Below are 19,041 nucleotides of genomic sequence, written 5' to 3' on the forward strand. Positions count from 1 at the left end.
TGCGCAAACGGGGAAGGGCAAATGAAGAGCAGGATGCAGACTCCTGTCTGCCTGCCAACAGCTTGCTCCTCCTCTTCCAAAATCCCTACTCCTCTGTTGAGAAGGGCTGGTTTGCAACTGTTAAAGGGCCACCTGAGATGGGATTCATACATATTAAATAATAAAGCACTTCTCTTGCAGCTTTCCTTTTTTAGAAGAACTCACAAGGTCTGTGAGGCATTTCTGTGTACAGACAGTGCTCCCTGCGAGACCTGGGGCAAGGGATGAGGCTGGCAGTGCCCACAGGGATGGAGGGGAGGTGGTATGGCCTGGGATGGGGTCACCTTACAGCAGGGAGGAAGCAGCAGCCTCTGCAGCAGCACTGAGCAGGAAACGTGCCAGCAAGGAAAGCAGGGAAGCGCTGTCACTAAGGAGACAGGAGTGACAGCAGCTGCACAGTCAGGTGACACCAACCAGGGGTGTGGGACACAGGGAGGGGTGTAAGGAACGTGACAACAGCAGGTACAGCATCTCCTGGTGAGGATCAGCTGTGACACAGGACAAAAATAACCCCCGTGTGAGTGTGTTTAGTCTTTCTGCATCAGGATTTCCTGGTAAATCAGGCGCTGCTGCCTTGAGCCCTCAGCAGTGGCACCAGGGCAGCTCAGGCCAGGGCAGGCACGTTGCAGTTCATGAACACTGGTGTTTAAAGACTGCACACCTACACTAGATGCCTTTGCTCAGCACAAAAATAGAGGTTTCAGAAAACATTAGCCTGCAAATCCAAACGGTGAGTCAGCAAAATAGCTCATACCGCTGTCAATTCAAAGTTTAATTTACTAGGCAGAAAAAAATAAATCTAAGCAGCAAAACTGATCCTGGCCTAACCTTTGTGCTCCACCTGCTTCAAAGCAAACCTGTTAAAAATCAGGAAATTGGGTTAGGTATCTTTATGATGTTACAGCTGGCACCAGAAAAAAAAAAAAAAGTAGCATAAAAGGCAAGAAATTATCTGCAGTGTCTGGAGACACTTTAGGAGAACCACAGAGAAAGCAGAGGCAAATAAAATCAGTGACATAAATATTATGCACAACAGCACAGACAAAGCAGCCAGGCAAAGGATTTCTCCTTAGGGATCCAGCAGTGAGCAAGGAATAAAAGTCTTGGAAACAGCAGCGGCTGCACAAAGCTGGGATCACAGCAATACTTACATGCCAGCATTCTCTGTAAGACAGCACGGCAGATCTGTTCAAAATCAACAAATTAAGGGATTTAGAGTTTTAAAGAGTTGCAGTTCAATGCAGAAAAAGTAAATTGACTCAAAGAGTTTTGTCCCTCTTAAACCTTCACTTTGACTTAAGGCTCTGCAATAGAATAGATAAAATAGACAGAAGGGCAGCATTTTCCAACCTTACAGCATTCCATGTCTCATACTCAAATGGAAGACCCAAGCAATCCAGGTGAAAGGGAGTTTAAAAACCCCTTGACGTGCCATCTTGGAGCAATTCTCCATACAAAAAGTCTCAATTCTGGTTTCACCATTTCCACCACTCCAGCACCTGTACCACCACCCTCTCCTTGCAGCTCCAAGCCCTGAATTGTTTGTAGTCAGCAAGAGACAGAGATAATTGGAATTGCTTTATTAAAGCACCATTTGCAACCAGGTTAATTTTGTCCTTACATAGGCAACCTTCTGGAATTCCACCTTCCTTCCCAGCTCTGAAGCCTGCTCAAAGCCATGCTGAAGAAACACGATGGCAAAGTCTGCAAATCAAGAAGGAATTGGTGTTCCAGCATCCCCTTTGCACACAGGTCCTTCCCCTCCCACCTGTCCCAACAGTCTCTGAAAAGCCTCCACTCAGCAGGAATCATTTACTGTCTTGGAGTAAAATTATTCCCAGGGAAAAGAATCCAGAACTTCAAGGATTATAAAGTCTAAAGAATTTGCAGTTATGCTCCACGACCTCTGCAGAACTCAGAGGGGCTGTACATGATCAGCTGCACTGCTCCATACTCAGACACTTGAGGGATTTTTTTCCTAAATAAACTAGGAAAATAAATAATAGAAATTGACAGGGGGGAAATGGAGCTCTGAAATATTTCTGGCCCAAAATCTCTCTGGGACTTTGCAGAGTGTCACAGTGCCAGTGTATCATCCCTGAACCACGCCCCTCACCACCACACTTTCTTGAGTCACCATAACTCCAAGGGATGGAAAAATTCAAACCAAATCTTTTTTAAAGGGAGAAAATTTGCTAAGTTTGCCAAACATATAAAAAAATATATTCCCCAGAGAAATGAGGTAAGGAAACACAAAGTGAGGCCTGTGTTGTACCACCTCTGAGGTTCTGCCCTGCACCCAGCCCAGGGCCTTGCCTGAGAGAATCCTCTGTGCCAGCTCCGTGTCCCCACAGCGGATGTCCCCAACCTGCTCACAGAGGTCACACAGGCTGCTGCAGAGCCACTCCACTGCTGCTGGGCCTGCTGGGCTCCTGCAACACACAAAAGCACCTTCAGTTCAATCCCTCCTGCTTTCTGTAAGGCTTGGCTCTCTCCACCTGTGCACTCCGCCCTAAATGTGCCATTTCATTTATTTAATTTGGACCAGCACTTTTTCTTTACAGTTGCTTTTTATATTATTTGCTTTACAAAAATGATCCTGCAACACAAACATGCAAAGGAAAAAATGCATGTGAAATTGTGCATCTCAGTATTTCCTCATCCCTGACATGAAAGTTTCCATTGAGAAAACACTGCTAACAAGAATTTCAGTTCAAATTTCTAAGACACTAGGATGAAAATGCTTCAAAAAAGAAATTAAATTCTTAATCCATGCCTTTGGTTCCCTTAAATTGCTTGTGAACAGACAAGAAAACCAATATCAGAAGCCTAGAAGATCACTGGGACATTCCTTTGACATAACAAGGAGACAACCTGAACTTCACAAATGGGTGAGGAGTTGTTAGCTCTGTATCATGGAATAATGGAATGGTTTGGGTTCAAAGGGACGTTAATGTTCCTCTTGTTTCACCCCCTGCTTGGGCAGGGACACCTTTCACTAGATCAGGTTGCTCCAAGCCCCACCCAACTTGGCCTGGGACACTTGTTGGGGGCAAAAAGACAACCCCCAAAATTCTTAGACTAACAATTCTCTGGAGATTAACTCTGCCAGACCGAAAAAGTGTATGATTTTGTGAAGAGGGAAGCACCCACCTTCTGCAGAGCAAGACTTTTTCTCAAGCCCAGCTGGTGGACACCAAGGAGCCACCACACCTAAACCAGGCTAATTACCCCAGAGTAACCCCCCCCAAACCCACAGCAGCTCCTAACTCCTGCTAATCTGATCCCTTGCCAGCACCTGACTCTATCCTCAGTCCAGAATACTCATGACTAATCCCTGATTATGTTTCAATAGGCTTTAGGAGATTAGCTACATCTGCAAACCCCCTAGAGCCTCGCTCACCTCTCCAGCAGCTCTGCCAGGCCAGCGATGTCACCGCTGTGCAGGTGCCACACGGCCTCCAGCACCGGGGGCTCCTAAGGAGAAGTCACCATCAGGTCACAGCCTGCACTGTGCAGTTAACATTCGGCTATTGCAAATGAATCGTGAAAAATAAAAGCTCAGTTCTGTTTTATTCTGACTGTCCAGAGGTTGTTGAGATTTAAAATTGACAACACAGGAAATGCCTGGTGACGAAAGGTTATATTTCCTAGGAATTTTGGGTGGTTTAGGGTTGTAGACGCATCATCATTTTAAATTTTTGTGGACAAGTAATGAATATATTAATCTTTTTCCTCTGGAATAATGCTGATATATATAAATTAATTATATTAATAATATATTAATCAGTATTTCCTCTGGAATAATGCTGATTCTGCAGATTTAAAGGAGCAGGGATATCCCAGAAAACAGGTAACACAATTGAGTTTTGGGTCTTGTTAATGCAGATCCAGATCCAGATTAAAGAAATGTCTTTTAGTCTATTGATTGTTGATTAGTCTCTGTGGAACAAGGTTGCCATTGTCAAATACATATCCCAACAGAGCTGGGATTGCAGGAGACTACAGGAAGAGAAATCGCAATCATCCAGGCAGAAAGGCTGATGGACACAAGGGAAAAATTAACAAAAATCTGCATCAGGCACCAGGCATCGCTCCAGTGTCGATCAACTTGCTGCCCTCAAAACAACTCTTCCAGCTCCTGCCCAGAACAGCACATCCAGGAGGTCCTCAGCCAGCAAAACAGCCCTGCAGGGTGCACCTGGCAGGGGAAAGGTGCAGCAGCAGCTTCTGAGCGTTCCAGGGAGAACCAATGCCTTCACAAAACCTTCCCACCTCGAGAAGGAAGGGGCATTTGGGACCCTCGGGCACAGAGAAAAGCCAAAGCCTCAGGAGCTTTCTGCAATGACCAGCAGCTGCCTCATACCCTGACCCCAAACTCGCCCATATACTTTGTCTTCACAACCTAATTCTTACTGTAACACCCTCAGTTACAGAGTTATCTCCCGCTTATCCCCATGTCTGCCCCAGGACCAGGAGATCTTAATCAGCCTGTGAAACACACAGGTTCTATTTTCAGCTCAGAAGCGGATATTTGAGACCAGAGCACAGCCCTTTATCTGGGCAGATCAGCCTTTCCCTCCTTTCCCATGAGAGCAGTGAGGAATCACAACTGTCCCACTCACAAACAGCCCTTAACTCCACTCACAGCACCACTTGTCTCCACAAAATGCACCCAAATGAAATCAAGACATCCCATTTGTGAGGCAGGACAAGCTGTTATCTGCTATCTGGTTTCTTTCTCTGTGGCCTCACTTCGTCTTATCACCATTCCCAGGCAAACAAAGCAGAGAACCAGGATGGCAAAGAAACTCGGAATATTGCTGACAAAGCACATGAAGGGCTCTGGGACTGTGTCACCCCACAGTCAGCTGGGAGTTTCTGCACTGGAGCTGGAGAGCACCCCAAAACCAGCACCTGATCACCACGGTGCTGTCAGTGATCTTTTGTGGCAGTTTCCAAAATTTCAAATAATTCTAAACCTCGACTGAGTTGAAAAAGCAAATGCCACAGCAGAGACAAGGAACTTCCTACTGGACTTGCTCTAAAATAAACAAAACCACCAAAAAGCCCCACCATCTGTAATTCAGGTCATGCCTTTGGAAAGCCAGGAAAACCAGTCATTCTCAGGAATTCAGAGATGCCACATCCCATGGATGAAACATCATGGTCTGTGACACCACAATGTTTCTCCATGAGTTCTCACCTTCATTTTCCACATTTCCTGGCAGAAGAGGGAGCGACAGAACATGTTGTTTGCCAGTAAATCCTTCACAGTCTGAAGCAAGCAGGACAATCTCTTCTGGCATCACCCCAGAAATGAAGCAGAAATAATTCCCTCTGTGAATAACACGCTCCCAGAAAAACAATTTGTTTCTTTGCCCTGTTTGCGGCTTTTTAAAGGGTCAAATGATGGAGAGAAATCAGGGGAAAGGCCTAAACTTCTCCTCTTACATATCTTGCACTTCTGCAAGCAAATCAAACACCTCAGTGAACAACTGTCCACTCATGTTTGGGGCTTAATCAGAGCAGATGAACTGGGCTTAAAGTCAAACCTAGCAGTGCTGTTTTGTTGATAAATTAAAGATAAAGCTCTCCCCTTACTCTCTGGTCAGAGCCCAGCAGTGGGACTCTTGACGGGCAGGCAGAATCCTGGCAGATCCTCTCCACGTTGGCAATGGCATTTTTGGCTGCCAACGTCGCTGTGGGCACACCCAGCTTTGAGGCCTGTTCCTGCAGAACAGAGACTAAACAAAACAGCAAAGCAGAAGACTGTCATCACCAGGCAAGAAACAAGACCAGAACAATGGAAAGGAACTAAAACTGGGGTCGCACATAAAGGCAAAAATTCAATGTTGAGTAAAAATTCTTCCCCACACGTGGCCTGGTAGATGCTCACCTATAAATGACTCTGGTGACACTCCCTGGTGCTCTGCCGCATCCTTCACACCTGGCTTGGCTGAATCTCCCACCTGGAAACCAAATAACATCATAAAACTCTTAGATGTCTGTCACACACATTTACCTATGCCTGCCTTGATGGAGCAAACTGAAGTGAAATTAACACACAGCTCCCACATGGGAGTGAAAAAGCACAGATTTCACTTTACAAGAGATGTGTGTTTAGTTATTGTCAGTTTATGCAAAATGAAAAAGGAGATACAGGTCAAAGTTCCTTATCCCCAGGGACCAAACAGCTCAGCAGCAGCACCAGGAGCGGGATTTCTATAATCCTTATCTTTCAAGTCCTTTCTGTGAAGCCATGAGGCCATAAATATTTGATGAAACATGTCCCAATGTTGGATCATTTTCTAGTTAAATCCCCCTTTTACTTTTTAAAAAGGGAAATATTCTCTAGAGAAAGAGAGATCCTGAACTATGGGAGATATTTGCATCATCTGTTGTAGCTGTAAATTCAGTGTGTGAGGAGGGAGAACATGGGAGAATCACAACAGTGGCTCAAGATAAGGCTGTCATGAAGACTGTCATGTCAGTCAGACGTGGTTGGTAACTCAGAGAAAAGCCTGAATTGTCCTCCTTAGATTCACAAGAAGCCAGTTCTGACAAGGAAAATGTACTGGATTTCCCTTTGTCCCAAATCCTAACGCTTAACCATTTTTAGTCTGTAAAACATTGATGGGAAAAGGGCAGCAATCTTTCAGCTTCATCTTACTCCTACACTGTTGGTTTTTCTTTCCATGTATCATGGAAAATCGTGTTTCTGGGACATTGACTCCATTGACCAGTGGCACCCACCTCCAGCTGGGATCTCCCACTCTCCCAGCCGGGCCACGACACCCTGAACTGTCCCGTTCCTACCTCCAGGAGGAGGTCACCCAGGTTCTGGTGGTGATCCAGCAGCCTCAAAGCCGCTTCCTGGAGCTCCGCTTGGCTCCTAAAGGGGCTTTTCCTCTTCCTGGCTCTCCCTGCTGAGAAGTTTGGGTTTGTTGACCAGCGTGTTCCCAGGGCACCTCGACATCACCGCCCGCTCCCTGCTGCTGGCGGATGAGGGCAGAGCGGGGGTGTGGGGAAAACGTAGGGAGACATGAGGGCAGGGAGAGGGGGATGTTCGGGGGCAGATGTTGGGTACCGGGGCACGGGGGACATGAGGGCAGGGAGATGCACGTGTACGGAGCGGGACACGGGGGGAGACAGAGGGGTGCGTGCAGGTAGAGAGAAGGGGTGTACGAAGGCAGAGGGGGAACATTCACGCCCCCCGTCCCCTCCGCTGTCCCCGCGCGGAGTTCGGCCCGGGGCCGCCTCAGCCCTCACGTACCGAGCAGATCCCGCCAGCTCCCCCCGCCCGCGCCCGCCATCGCGGGCCGCCGCTTCCCGCCACGCCAGCCCGCGCCGCCATTGGCTGCCGCAGGCCTAGCCCCCCTCGCCCATTGGCTGGAAGGGACGAGCCGCCTGTGCCCATTGGTTGGAGGCGCGGCGCGGTCCCGGCCCCCGCCGCCCTCTTGGTTGTGGCGGAGGGGGGAGCTGCCATGTTGGGAAGGGCGGGGGAGCGGCCGGGGAGGGGCACGGAGGGACACGGAGGGACGTGCGGGAGCACGGGCATCGTGAGGGGACCCGCTCCGCACTGGCTGTGAGCTGTGGACTGTGTGGGACACGGTGGGGGACTCCGATCCTGTCATTTCTGAGCGGTGAGGATGCTGCTGACCCTGATCCCACCCAGGGAAGGGGACGAGAGGGGCTGGAATTCCCAAAGGGAAGAATCACCAGCATTGCTGGGATAATAGATAATGGAATCACGGAATGGCTTGAATTGGAAGGGACCTTAAAGTTCATCCTGTTCCGCCCCCTGCCATGGGCACGGGCACCTTCCATTATCCCAGGGTGCTCCAAGCCCCAGTGTCCAGCCTGGTCTTGGACACTTCCAGGGATCCAGGGGCAGCCACAGCTTCTCTGGGCACCCTGTGCCAGGGCCTCAGCACCCCTCCCAATATCCCATCTATCCCTGCCCTCTGGCAGTGGGAACCCATTCCTCCTTGTCCTGGCACTCCAGGCCCTTGTCCAAAACCCCTCTCCCTCTTTTTCCTCAGATCTCTTTAGGTCCAGAATGGCTGCAAAGTTTCACAAGGAGCAGAGTAGAATGCCCAGAGGGATTTTTCCCTCTGCTTTGATCTTTCCTGAGGATGAACTGCTGCTGTTGGCCACCACAGCCTGGAGCAGCAGTGGTGATTGTTTATGGAAAGACGAAGTCCCCGGGGTGTGTCCACCATCAGGAAGCAGCTCCTGTTGGGATTGGCCGTGGATGGTTTATTGAGGTTTATTGGGCCAGGCAGGGTGTGAGTCAGCAGCACATGATGCTGGGAGCCAGGGAGAACTTCCCGGCAGTGCCAGCAGATCCAGCATGGATAGTGCCATGGGATCCCACCGAGTCTGGAAACCCTGGAGAAAATCACATTCCTGGGTCGCTTTAACCCTCAATGCAATCTGCAAGTTTGTGTCAACCCCCGATTTTGGGATCCCCCATCACGACCGGCCCCAGCAGGCATCTGACTGGTAGCTCAGCATTCCAGAGTGCTCCTGGAGTTTATTCCCAGGGTCCTCAAGGGTGTTCCCAAGGTCCTTGCAATGCCTTCAAGGTCTTCAGGGAGTTTCCAAGGGTGACCTTAAGGTCCTCATGGTGTCCCCAATGTCCCCAGGGTGTCCCTGAGGTCCCCAAGGGTGTTTTAAATGCCTCTAGAGTGGTCACAAATATCCCTAAGGTGTCTCTCAGAGTGTCCCCCCTCAAATACTGGCCATATCTGAGGCCAGCATACAGCAGGAGCAAAGTGTCCAGTACGATGTCCCCTCCTTTCATGTTCCCAGTTTATTGTAACATGGAGGGAAAACAGGAGAGGCACATCCACCCCACAGGTGCTCCGTGCCCTCCTCCCAGGTTCCTGTGGCTTTGTAAGGAATCTTTTTGCATATGAGAGCTGAAACCCATGGGAATGGATTATCCACGAGGAAACAGGGGCCCAGCCCTGCTGCAGGTGGCTGGGGAAGGGCTCTGTCTGCCCTCCGTCCCAGCTGCCCACCTTATCCTGCTTCCACACTGCAGGAGCCAGGAATTCCAACCCTCCCATAGTGCCCTGTCACCATTTTCCGAACACTTCATCTTTCTTTTCCCCCTAATTTCTTTCGACTTCAAATCTATTTCCCTCATACACACACACACGCTTGGCTTCTGTTTGAGTTTTCCATGCCGGTAGCTTTTAATTACACCACATTCCGTATTAATTACAGATTTACCCAAAGCAAAGGGCCCCGTGCTTTATCATGCAAATGCTCTCCTATGAATCCTGCAGGGTGGGTTTTCCTTCAAACACCGCACGTCCTCCTGCTCCCATCCCCGACGGTGCCGCCCCGGCTGTGTCCGGAGGCGCTGGAAAGCTGGCAGCCGGCACGGCACGGCACGGCACGGCACGGCACGGCACGGCATGGCACGGCACGGCACGGCACGGCACGGCCCTGCTCCACTGGGCAGCACGGGCGGCTTTCCTCCCTGCTCTAAACAGGCTGATTACAGGGGAAACGAAGCACACAAACCTCTCAATTCAGACCCAGATGTCGGCTCCGTGGCCACGAGCTGCTCCGGGGGCTGCAGCTGCACTGGATCCTGTGTGGATCCAGCTGGAGATGAAGCTCCTAACTCCCTGCAACATGGTCCTACCTGCCCACGGTGCATTTGCGCATTCCCGGAGATGCATGGACACCTTGGATCACCCATGTCCCTTCTCCCCTTTCTCAAATCCCAGGGCACCAGGTAGGGCTGTGTTTCTCTGCTCCATCATCCCAGTTTCTTCACCAAAGAAGGAGCTGGCAGTGTTCAGGTTCTCTGGCATGGGTGCTGAAGGGCTTTTCTGCTCCATCCCCAGCTCTTTGACAGACATCTCTAGCCCTGGAGCAGCTCTTTGGCCATGTGGGACAGATGTTCAGCCATGTGTCAGCTCTGTCCCTGTCCCAGCCCTGCCAGCACAGCTCTGGGATTGATCCCAGTTTATGCTCATTGGTTAATGGAGCTGAGACAGGGTTTTATTCTCCTTCCATCATGGAAATGGGAAACTCATCATGACAAGAGTGTTCATTTGCTCCCTCTGACCTTTCTCATGCACTGGTTGTCCTTTCTGCTCTGTCAGGACAATCCTGCCCTCCCCATGTGTCTGACCAGCTGGTGCCCAAAGGTGATTCTGCTGTCCCGTCAGACTTTCCCAGTGGCTGCAGGATGCCAACCCCACACATCATATTCCCATGGGATATTGTCTCCCTAGAGATTCCAACTCATCCTGGCACCTTCACCCAGCCCCTGCTGCTCCTGGCCATGCCCAAACCACACTCTGGCATCTGGAGCTCTTGTCCTTCCTTCCAGGAAGTTTTCCTGTCCCAGCCTGACCCCTTCCCTGTGCCAGCTCCTTATCTCAGCCGAGGGCCCTGGGGCTCTCCCAGCATCCCACAAAGCAGGTGCTTCGTGGCAGGAGTCCCCGTGGGCACTGGCATCCTCTGTTCCTGCCCTGATGCCTGCTCGTGTGTCCCCAGGTGACCCTGGTGCCAAGGCCATTGTGTGCCTGCATGTGCTGCCCCACATATGGCGTGTGGGCTCAATGGGGCAAGAGCCAGGGCTGGGGCTGAGCCATGCTCCACGGCCACCCTGCTCCTCTTGAGGCACAGAGGGGTCTCGTGTCCGTCGGGGATGTCACCCAGCACTGCTCCACACCCATGCTGGGCACTGCCCCCCATCACATGCCCTGCAATCCACACCCTGTGCCCAGCTGTGTGCCCTGAACCCTGCACTCTGCACCCAGTTAACCCAGTGCAACCACTCCCTGCTCCCAGCCCTGCAGCCTGGCAGCCTGGGCGGGCCGAGCTGTGCTGGACTGTGCCACACTGTGCTGAGCTGTGCTGTACCATGCCATGCCATCAGTACCAAGTTGTTCTGTACTGTGCTGCACCATGCTGTGCCAAGCTGTGCCATGGTACTGAGCTCTGGTGTGCCCTGCTGAGCCATGCGGAGCCCAGCTGTGTCGTGCCATGCTGAGCTGTGCCATTCTGAGCCATACCATACTGTACCGAGCCGTGCTGTGCCATGCCACACACATTCTACTGCCCCATCCCATTCTGTCCCAAGCAGTGCCAAACAGTCCTGAGCCATGTCACACTCTACCGAGCCGTACGTGCCACATCGCGCCATACCGTGCCATGCCACATTGCACAGAGGTCACCGCGCCGCGCCGCGCCGTGCCATGCCATGCCGTGCCCCACTATACCGTACCGTTATTGTACCGTACCGTCCCGAACCGCCCGGCCCGCCCCGTGCCGTGCCGAGCCGAGCCGCCCGATGCCCCCCGGCGCCGCCGCGGCCCCTCCCGCCGGGCCCCTGCGGCGGGGCCTGTGCCGGTGCCGGTGCCGAAGTCGATGCCGGTGCCGGTGCCGGGGCGGGGTCTCTCCCATCGCCCCGCCCCTCCCCTCCGTGGCCCCGCCCCCTCCGCGCGCCTCAGCGGCTCGGAATGGGGATACGAAGTGGGCGTGGCTTGTTTGGGCGTGGCCCCGCGCCGCCTCGCCCCGTCTCCCCCGCCCGGCGCGCCCCGCCCGCGCTCGGCGGTGCGGGATGGGGCGATGGCGCGGGCGGGCGCGGGGCCGCCGCGGGAGCTGTCCCTGGAGGAGGTGCTGAAGTGCTACGAGCAGCCGCTGAACGAGGAGCAGGCCTGGGCTCTCTGCTTCCAGGGCTGCCGCGCCGCCGCCGCCGCCCCCGTCGCCCCCGCGCCGCTCCGCACCGCCGACATCCGCCTCCGCGCCGACGGCTCCCTCCGCCTGCCCGCCCCGCCGCACGGTGAGGGCCGCCGCCGCCGGGGTGGGCGGGAGCGGGCGGCGCCCGCGCGGGGGGGGGGGACGGGACGGCACCGCCAAGCGGGGCTTACCGGGGGTTTACCGGGGCTTACGGGCACCAGGACTTGCCGAGGCTTACCGGGGGGCACCGGGGCACCCGGGGTTACAGACACCGGGAGCGGGGCGCCAGGGTTTGCCGGCACTGGGAATTATCGGCACCGCGGGAGCGGAGCGCCGGGGTTTACCAAGGTTTAGCGGGGCTTATCGGCACGGACACCCGGGACACCGGGACGTACTGGCACTGGGGCTTATCGGAGCTCACCGACACTGGGAGCGGGGCACCGAGGCTTACCGGCACCGAAAGCGAGGCACCGGGAGAGGGGCACCAGAGCTTACCGGCACTGGGATCCGGCACCGGGGCTTTCCTGTTCCGGAGCTCAGCAACACAAGGAACAGGGAACTGGGACTTACCGGCACGGGGGCACCAGAGCTTACAGGCACCAGGGCCAGCTAGCACCGGGATCTGGGATATCGGGACTTTCCGGCACCGGGGCTTGCAGGCGCCAGGAGCGAGGCGCTGGGATTTACCCGCACCGGTGCTTGCTGGCACCGGGAGCAGCCTACAGTGTTTACTGGCACCGGGACTTCTCGGCACCCGGATCCGGGCCGTCGGGACTAACCAGCACAAAGAGCGGGGACCTGGGACTTACCGGCACCGGGACTTACCGGCACCGGCAGGGGGTGCTGGACCAGCGTCGGGGACGCGGAGGGATCGGGGGTATCGGCAGCGGGGGACGCCCGCAGAGGCCCCGGCGGGAAGGACCGGCAGCGGCGGGGAAGAACCAGTACCGGAGCGGCAGATGGGCAGGAGAAGTGGCACCGGAAAGGGGGGGGGGGCAGGCATCGAGGCACCGGCAGCAGGGGAGCAGTGTAGGGGGTCTACCATAAAGACTGAGGACAGGAAAAAGGGCCGGTCCCAGCACCAGGAGAGGGAAGGCGGCACCGGCAGGGATGAGGGTGAGCCCCAAGCCCTGGCCCTGGCAAGGGGGACTGACACCAGCACTGCCGGTATCGGTGGAAGGGGGGGCCTAGGGCCTGGGGGAGGGGGTGGGCTTGTGACTTGGGGGTCTGGGACTGGTGTGATACCGGCAACTGGCACCGGCACCAACAAGGTCACTAGCACTGGACGTCCCAGGTGACCCAGTGAGGCTGGAGCCAGGTGTGGGTGTTTGCTGTGGGTGTTTGTGTGGTCCTGGCACCCACGATGGGGCTGCACGACACACAGCAAAGACAGACAGACCGACACACAAATACCCACATGGCACATCCACGGGCACCTGTCATCTATATCTGTGCTGCAGGGGACCTTGTCCCCCACTCCAGGCCCCAGGAGTGGCACACGGGACAGCCCCATCCCTGATCTTTGGCCTCCCAGCCATCCTTCCACAGGTGGCTTACACTACCAGGTATGGCTGTGACAGTTCCGGGCTGTCACCAGGCTGGCTGCCAGCAGTGACACCGGGTGGCTCGACGCCACCAGGAGCACTGGGAGCATGGCCAGAGTCTCCACCTGTCTCGCCCCACAGCGAGGCCATCGGGGATGGCGCCTTGGTGTTGTGGGGTCACTGTGTGGCCTCGCTCACATTGGGCAGGGACACTGCAGGGTCACGGTGTGTCCTCGGTGCTGGTAGCTGAGCAGACACCAGGGCACATCAGGTGGCTCCATGCCCAGGGCAGGGACACGCACAGGCATGGCACGTGCCTGTGGCGGCTGGGCATGGTGTGATCACACCGGCTCCACTGGTCCTGCATGGGAATGGCCCCACACCCTGCCAGGAGCCACCGCAGGGCTGGAACTGGTGTCACCTGCCAGTGCCACCTATCAGTGCCACTGTGCCACCTCCTGCTCCCAGGTTGCTTCTGTGCCCATCTGAGCCATCTCCCTAGGAATGAACAAGTGAAGCCTTCACAGTGAAACCTGAGGCTGGGAGGGCTCTGATTGCCTTTAGGTGCCACTGCAGGTGGTGGCACCAGCCTGGCACGTGGCTTTGCAGCTCTGCCAGGATACAGGGCTGGATCTGGGCTGGGTGAGCCAGCAGCACCCTCTGGACCCACTCCAGTCCCCCATCCTATGGGAATTCCCTCCCCTGCTGTGTCCCAGTGACTGACGGGAGCTGCTGGGACCCACCAGGTGGCATCCCAGGGTCTGGCACTGCAGTGGGAGCCAGGCACAGTCCGGGGACATGGTGTTTTAATGGGCTTGTGTGTGGTACCATGGCAGGGCCACCGCTTGTGCTGCCTTTCCTGTCCATTCCTGGTTTGCACACGGCTGGCACATCCTGGTGGCTGCCGCATTGATCAGCTCAATGCAGAGCTAATGATGTGGGAAGCGGAGCCGGGAGCCTGGGGGCACTGCAGAGGCCACTCATGTTCCTTGTCCTGCAGCTGCCGGGAGGGTTCAAGCTGCCCACAAGCATGACCTGGGCTCCCTGTGTGTGCCATGCTCCAGCTGTGGCTGCCAATACCCACACTGCCGGTGCCTGTGCTGCTTGTGTCCACACTCGTGCCGTCCCCACTGCCAGTGCCCACATCCCAGAGGGGTGCAGGGGGCAACTCCGAATGGGTGCAGAGCTCTTAGCTCCCTCCAGCCCCGGAGGTGAGGGGTATACGAGTGCTTGTGCCCTCCGGGAGCTGTGCCAGCACTGCCTGATAGCAGGGCTCAACGCACCCTCTGTCCCTTGGAGCCATGCCCTGGGACCAGGACAGCACAGGATGAGCCAGGGAAGGGATCCCAGCCGGAGGGAGGAGCAGCTGGGAGTGTGAGCAGCTCAGGGTGGGGGCTTCACAGCCGGAGTGGGTGGGTACTACATCCCTGGGTGATGCAGGGTGGGGTACTCAGCACGGGGCCATGTGTACCAGTGGTGACTCTGCCCTCCTCCCCCAGATCTGCCCGCGCTGCTGACGCCCTCCGCCGAAGCTCAGGTACGTGGAGGCCAGTGACTTGCTCCGTCTGCCATCACAGCCCGGTGTGGGCTGGCCCCCGGTGTGGGGGCCCGCCTGCCCCCCGAGCCCGGAGGTCACAGGTCCTGCGACGGGACCCAGCACCCGGGGGGCGGGGACAGCTGGTGCCAGAGTGCATGCCGTCCCAAGCCCGTGCTGTCCCCCGCAGATGGTGCAGTCGCTGGGCTTTGCTGTGTACCGGGCGCTGGACTGGGGACTGGACGAGAACGAGGAGCGGGAGCTGAGCCCGCGCCTGGAGCAGCTCATCGACCTGATGACCAACAGCGACTCCGAGGACAGCGGCTGCGCCACGGCCGACGAGGGCTATGGGGGGCAGGATGAGGAGGAGGAAGGGGGCGAGGGGCCGCCTCGCTCCGTGCGCACCTTCGGCCAGGCCATGCGCTGCTGCGCCGCCCGCCTGGCCGACCCCGCCGGCGCCCCGGCGCACTACCAGGCTGTCTGCCGCGCCCTCTTCGCAGAGACCGTGGAGCTCATGGCCTTCCTCGCCAAGATCCGTGATGCCAAGGAGGTGAGCATGGGTGCCCACCGGCACCACTGCCCTGCCGAGGAAACCACCTGCAGTGACAAGGGACTGGGGAGGCTGCAGTGCCCCCTCTGTCCATCCCAACCAGGGCTGCTGGTGCCGATGTTTGGCTGTACAGCCCCTCCCAGATTACTATGCTGGCTGGGAATCAGGATTTGGGGTACACCTCAGTGCTGCAGCCCCATGGCACAGTCTCGGCTGCACCTTCAGTGCCACCAGGACAGGGTGACAGCATCTGGTGCCTTAACAGCTACTGCAGAAGCTGAAGGAGGATGAGGAAGAGGAGGAGCGGCCAGTGGCAGAGCTGGGCAACCTGCGCAACACAGACTGGGTATGGCGGTGCGGCCGGGCACGGGGGCTGTGCTGGGCATGGGTGGGAGCTGACACCGTGTCTGTGTGTCCCCCCCAGGCCCGACTGTGGGTGCAGCTGATGCGGGAGCTGCGGCACGGGGTGAAGCTGAAGAAGGTGCAGGAGAAGCAGTTCAACCCTCTGCCCACCGAGTACCAGCTCACTCCCTTCGAGATGCTCATGCAGGACATCCGTGCCCGCAACTACAAACTGCGCAAGGTCATGGTGAGTGTGGCCACCGTGCCAGCCCCTCACCTTCCATCCTGCCACTCTCCAGCCCAGCACTGACCCCCTTCCCTCCCCAGGTGGATGGAGACATCCCCCCCCGGGTGAAGAAAGATGCCCACGAGCTCATACTTGACTTCATCCGCTCCCGGCCCCCCCTGAAGCAGGTGAGTGCCAGCATTGGGCTACCTCCCTGGTGTGACAGTGTTGGTGGGTTCCATGGGTGCCATACCTTAGCCATAACCACACCTGAGGTCCCATCTGTGCATCCCGCAGGCATCAGAGCGGCGGCTGCGGCCGCTGCCCCAGAAGCAGAGGACACTCCATGAGAAGATCCTGGAGGAGATCAGGCAGGAGCGGAAGCTCCGGCCCGTGGAGCAGAAAGGTACCGGTATCCCCACCCTGCTGTGCTGTCACCTGTGTGCCCATCCCCACAGCACTGAGTCCATCCCTCCACAGGATACAGCTCCTTGCCCTGCATCCCACACGCCTGTGCTGGCCACCTGACCTCCAGCTCCTGCCTCGAGCTGTCCCGGTGCCCGGCCAGTGCCGTGCCTGTGCGCCCGCGGCCACGTGTCCTGCTCAAGGCACCCACCCTGGCCGAGATGGAGGAGATGAACCTCTCCGAGGCAAGGGAGAACCTGCAGATGTGGGGACACACGGGGGGTGCCAGGGTGCCCTTGGTGACACGGTGCCCACGGCCTTGCAGGACGAGGACTCTCCGGCCACGGAGGTGCCGCTGAAGCGGGATCGCTCCTTCTCCGAGCAGGACCTGGCACAGCTGCAGAGCCAGCTGGGGGGTGACCAGGCTGCATCCCAGGACCCAGAGCCGCTGCAGCCCGAGCCCCGGCCCCGCTCAGGTACTGCCAGGGGGCCCCCATGTCCCTGTCCCCAGGGGTCTGTGCCACGCCTTTCAGCGGTGGTGGCACTGAGCAACATGTCCTTGCCACGGCCTCCCTGTCCCTCCCTGCAGGCTCCGTCCCCGCCAGCTGCCACCCACTGCCAGATGGCCCAGCACTGCCCCGGGCTGCCCTCGGTGCTGTGGAGGAGAGGCCAGAGGATGGATCCAGTGCTGCCCCCACCAACAGCTCCAAGCACCTCTGGCTGGTGGGTTCTGGGGGCACCAGCTGGAAACACTGGGACTGGGGACACCAGGCAAACATGATGGTGGGCACATGGCAGCCTGGCATGAGGACACATGGTGGCTGGGGTGTCCTCCTGCCAGAGATACTCTGCCTCTCCTGGGATGCTCTGCCTATGCCAGGGATACTCCGCCCATATTCAGAGGCTCTGCCCTGGCACAGGAGTGCTCTGGATCATGCCACAGTCCAGTGTGACATCCCCCCCGTCCCACAGGAGTTCAGCCACCCTGTGGAGAGCCTGGCCCTGACTGTGGAGGAGATGATCAACGTGCGCAGGGTGCTGGTCAAGGCTGAGATGGAGAAGTTCCTGCAGAGCAAGGAGCTGTACAGCAGCCTGCGGAAGGGGAAGGTGGGAATGGGGACGGGGGCTGGAAGGACTGGGGGCCATGTGTCTCCACCCACCCACCCTCAACTCACCCAGCTCTGCCTACAGGTCTGCTGCTGCTGCAGGGCCAAGTTTCCTCTCTTCTCCTGGCCTGCATCGTGTTTCTTCTGCAAGCGGTGAGCACTGTGCCATGCTGTGCCATGTCACGGGGCTGAGAGGGCAGCGGCAGGGTCCCCACAATGGCCCCTCTCACCCACCTCTCTCTGTGTCTCCAGGTCCGTCTGTAGCTCCTGCAGCCGAAAGGTAAGGGACTGGCTATGGGCAGTGCCACTGTGTCCTTGTCCCTGCCCCTTGCCCTGTCCCTCTCCTGCCCCATCTTGTCCCCATTCCTGCCCCATCCCACTCCACTCCTGTCCTGCCTTGTCACTGTACCTATCCCTGACCCATCTCTGTGTGCCCTATTCCAACCGTGTCCTATCCCATCCCTGTCCCTGTCCCGTCCCGCCCTGACTCCCGCATTCCGGCAGATGAAGATGCCTTCCAAGAAGCTGGCTCACATCCCCGTCTACGCGCTGGGCTTTGAGAGCCTGCCGGGCTCGCTGCTGTCTAAGGCCCCGCCGCTGCGCCGGAGGGAGCCCTTCCAGTGAGTCCCTGAGCCTTCTTCCCCCTCTCCCTTCCTCCTCCTCCGCCGGCGGGGGCTGACGGGGTGCCCTGTGCCGCAGCTCGCTCTCGGGGCCGTGCTGGCGCCGGGTGGAGGAGGAATTCCCGCACATCTACGCCCAGGGCTCGGTCCTGCGCGACGTCTGCTCCGACTGCGCCGGCTTCGTCACCGACGTGGTCAGCTCCAGCCGCCGCAGCGTGGCCGTCCTCAACGCCAGCGCCGCGTCCCGGCGCCACGCCAAGGCCCGCTCCCTCTACAGCGACGCGTGGCTCAAGTGAATGGCCGGGTGATGGTCGCCACGGGGGTGCCGGTCACCCCGGCACAGCCCCCCGATGTACATATATACATAGGATGGATACACACAGCTTCTATATTTATATACATTATGGACCAGGGGGCAAAAGGACCCGTTCTCGCTGTCCCTGCCATCCCCTTCTGTCCCTGCCACCAGCCCCCGAGGGGATGGATCCTGCTGTGGGGCACCTGCAGCGCCCGGAAGGACGGATCCCGCTGCGGGGCAGCTCTTGGGGGATGGATCCTGCTGTGGAACACGCACAGCCCCTGCGTTCGCCCCCCGGCCCCGCTTCTGTGCCAAGCCCTGGCTGTGCCGGGGTGCCCGCTGCCCTGGGCTGGCATGGCTGTTCTGTATGTCCCCTCCATAATAAACCCGCTGGGCTGCCCTGGGGCCCCGTGGCTGCTCCTGAGTGGATGGGGGAGCGGGGTGAAGAGTGCTGCGGGGTGGGAGGGCATCGCGGATAGGGGCGCTCCATTTCATCGTGCACATCTCCCACCGCCATCCCTTTTCCCCCTCGGGCTGTGCCCATCTGTGACCCCCGCACGGCACCGTGGGAACACCCCGCTCCCCATTCCCACGCCCCACTCCGCACTCCCTGCGCGCTCCCAGCCGCGGGCCCACCGCAGGCTGTCCGTCGGTGCCCAGCC

The 19,041-nt window shown here is 57.4% G+C and overlaps 2 protein-coding genes across 2 annotated transcripts in view; one reads left to right on the plus strand and one right to left on the minus strand.

The window, feature by feature from the left end:
- The window catches only part of FANCA (FA complementation group A), a 32,462-nt gene extending 25,107 nt beyond the window's left edge, over nucleotides 1-7,355 (minus strand). The window contains exons 1-9 of the mRNA XM_066194786.1: nucleotides 7,316-7,355; nucleotides 6,859-6,968; nucleotides 5,939-6,011; nucleotides 5,644-5,786; nucleotides 5,246-5,341; nucleotides 3,443-3,516; nucleotides 2,356-2,471; nucleotides 1,661-1,743; nucleotides 1,191-1,224 (exon numbers count right to left, since the gene is read on the minus strand). Of these exons, the coding sequence (XP_066050883.1) occupies nucleotides 1,191-1,224; nucleotides 1,661-1,743; nucleotides 2,356-2,471; nucleotides 3,443-3,516; nucleotides 5,246-5,341; nucleotides 5,644-5,786; nucleotides 5,939-6,011; nucleotides 6,859-6,968; nucleotides 7,316-7,355 (769 nt within the window). The remainder of the gene's footprint in view (nucleotides 1-1,190; nucleotides 1,225-1,660; nucleotides 1,744-2,355; nucleotides 2,472-3,442; nucleotides 3,517-5,245; nucleotides 5,342-5,643; nucleotides 5,787-5,938; nucleotides 6,012-6,858; nucleotides 6,969-7,315) is intronic.
- Nucleotides 7,356-11,626: 4,271 nt separating this feature from the next.
- Nucleotides 11,627-18,779, plus strand: SPIRE2 (spire type actin nucleation factor 2). Its single transcript, XM_066194789.1, has 15 exons — nucleotides 11,627-11,857; nucleotides 14,798-14,835; nucleotides 15,023-15,382; nucleotides 15,648-15,728; nucleotides 15,807-15,971; nucleotides 16,052-16,138; nucleotides 16,248-16,356; nucleotides 16,431-16,600; nucleotides 16,681-16,831; nucleotides 16,945-17,078; nucleotides 17,328-17,462; nucleotides 17,547-17,614; nucleotides 17,714-17,741; nucleotides 17,966-18,081; nucleotides 18,161-18,779. Exons 1-15 carry the CDS (start codon nucleotides 11,644-11,646, stop codon nucleotides 18,375-18,377), a joined length of 2,073 nt encoding a protein of 690 aa, XP_066050886.1. The 5' UTR covers nucleotides 11,627-11,643; the 3' UTR covers nucleotides 18,378-18,779.
- Nucleotides 18,780-19,041: the final 262 nt, after the last annotated feature.

Source organism: Chamaea fasciata, unplaced genomic scaffold (assembly GCF_029207755.1).
Source record: "Chamaea fasciata isolate MVZ Bird 193981 ecotype frontalis unplaced genomic scaffold, bChaFas1.0.hap1 SCAF_12, whole genome shotgun sequence".
NCBI classification, from domain to species: domain Eukaryota; kingdom Metazoa; phylum Chordata; class Aves; order Passeriformes; family Sylviidae; genus Chamaea; species Chamaea fasciata.

Bases quoted from the DNA above. Each gene is read 5' to 3' on its own strand.
- SPIRE2 (XM_066194789.1), top strand. From the start codon at position 11,644: ATGGCGCGGGCGGGCGCGGGGCCGCCGCGGGAGCTGTCCCTGGAGGAG. The intron at 11,858-14,797 runs GTGAGGGCCGCC...CTCCTCCCCCAG, and splicing joins CCTGCCCGCCCCGCCGCACG to ATCTGCCCGCGCTGCTGACG. The intron at 17,615-17,713 runs GTGAGCACTGTG...CTGTGTCTCCAG, and splicing joins TCGTGTTTCTTCTGCAAGCG to GTCCGTCTGTAGCTCCTGCA.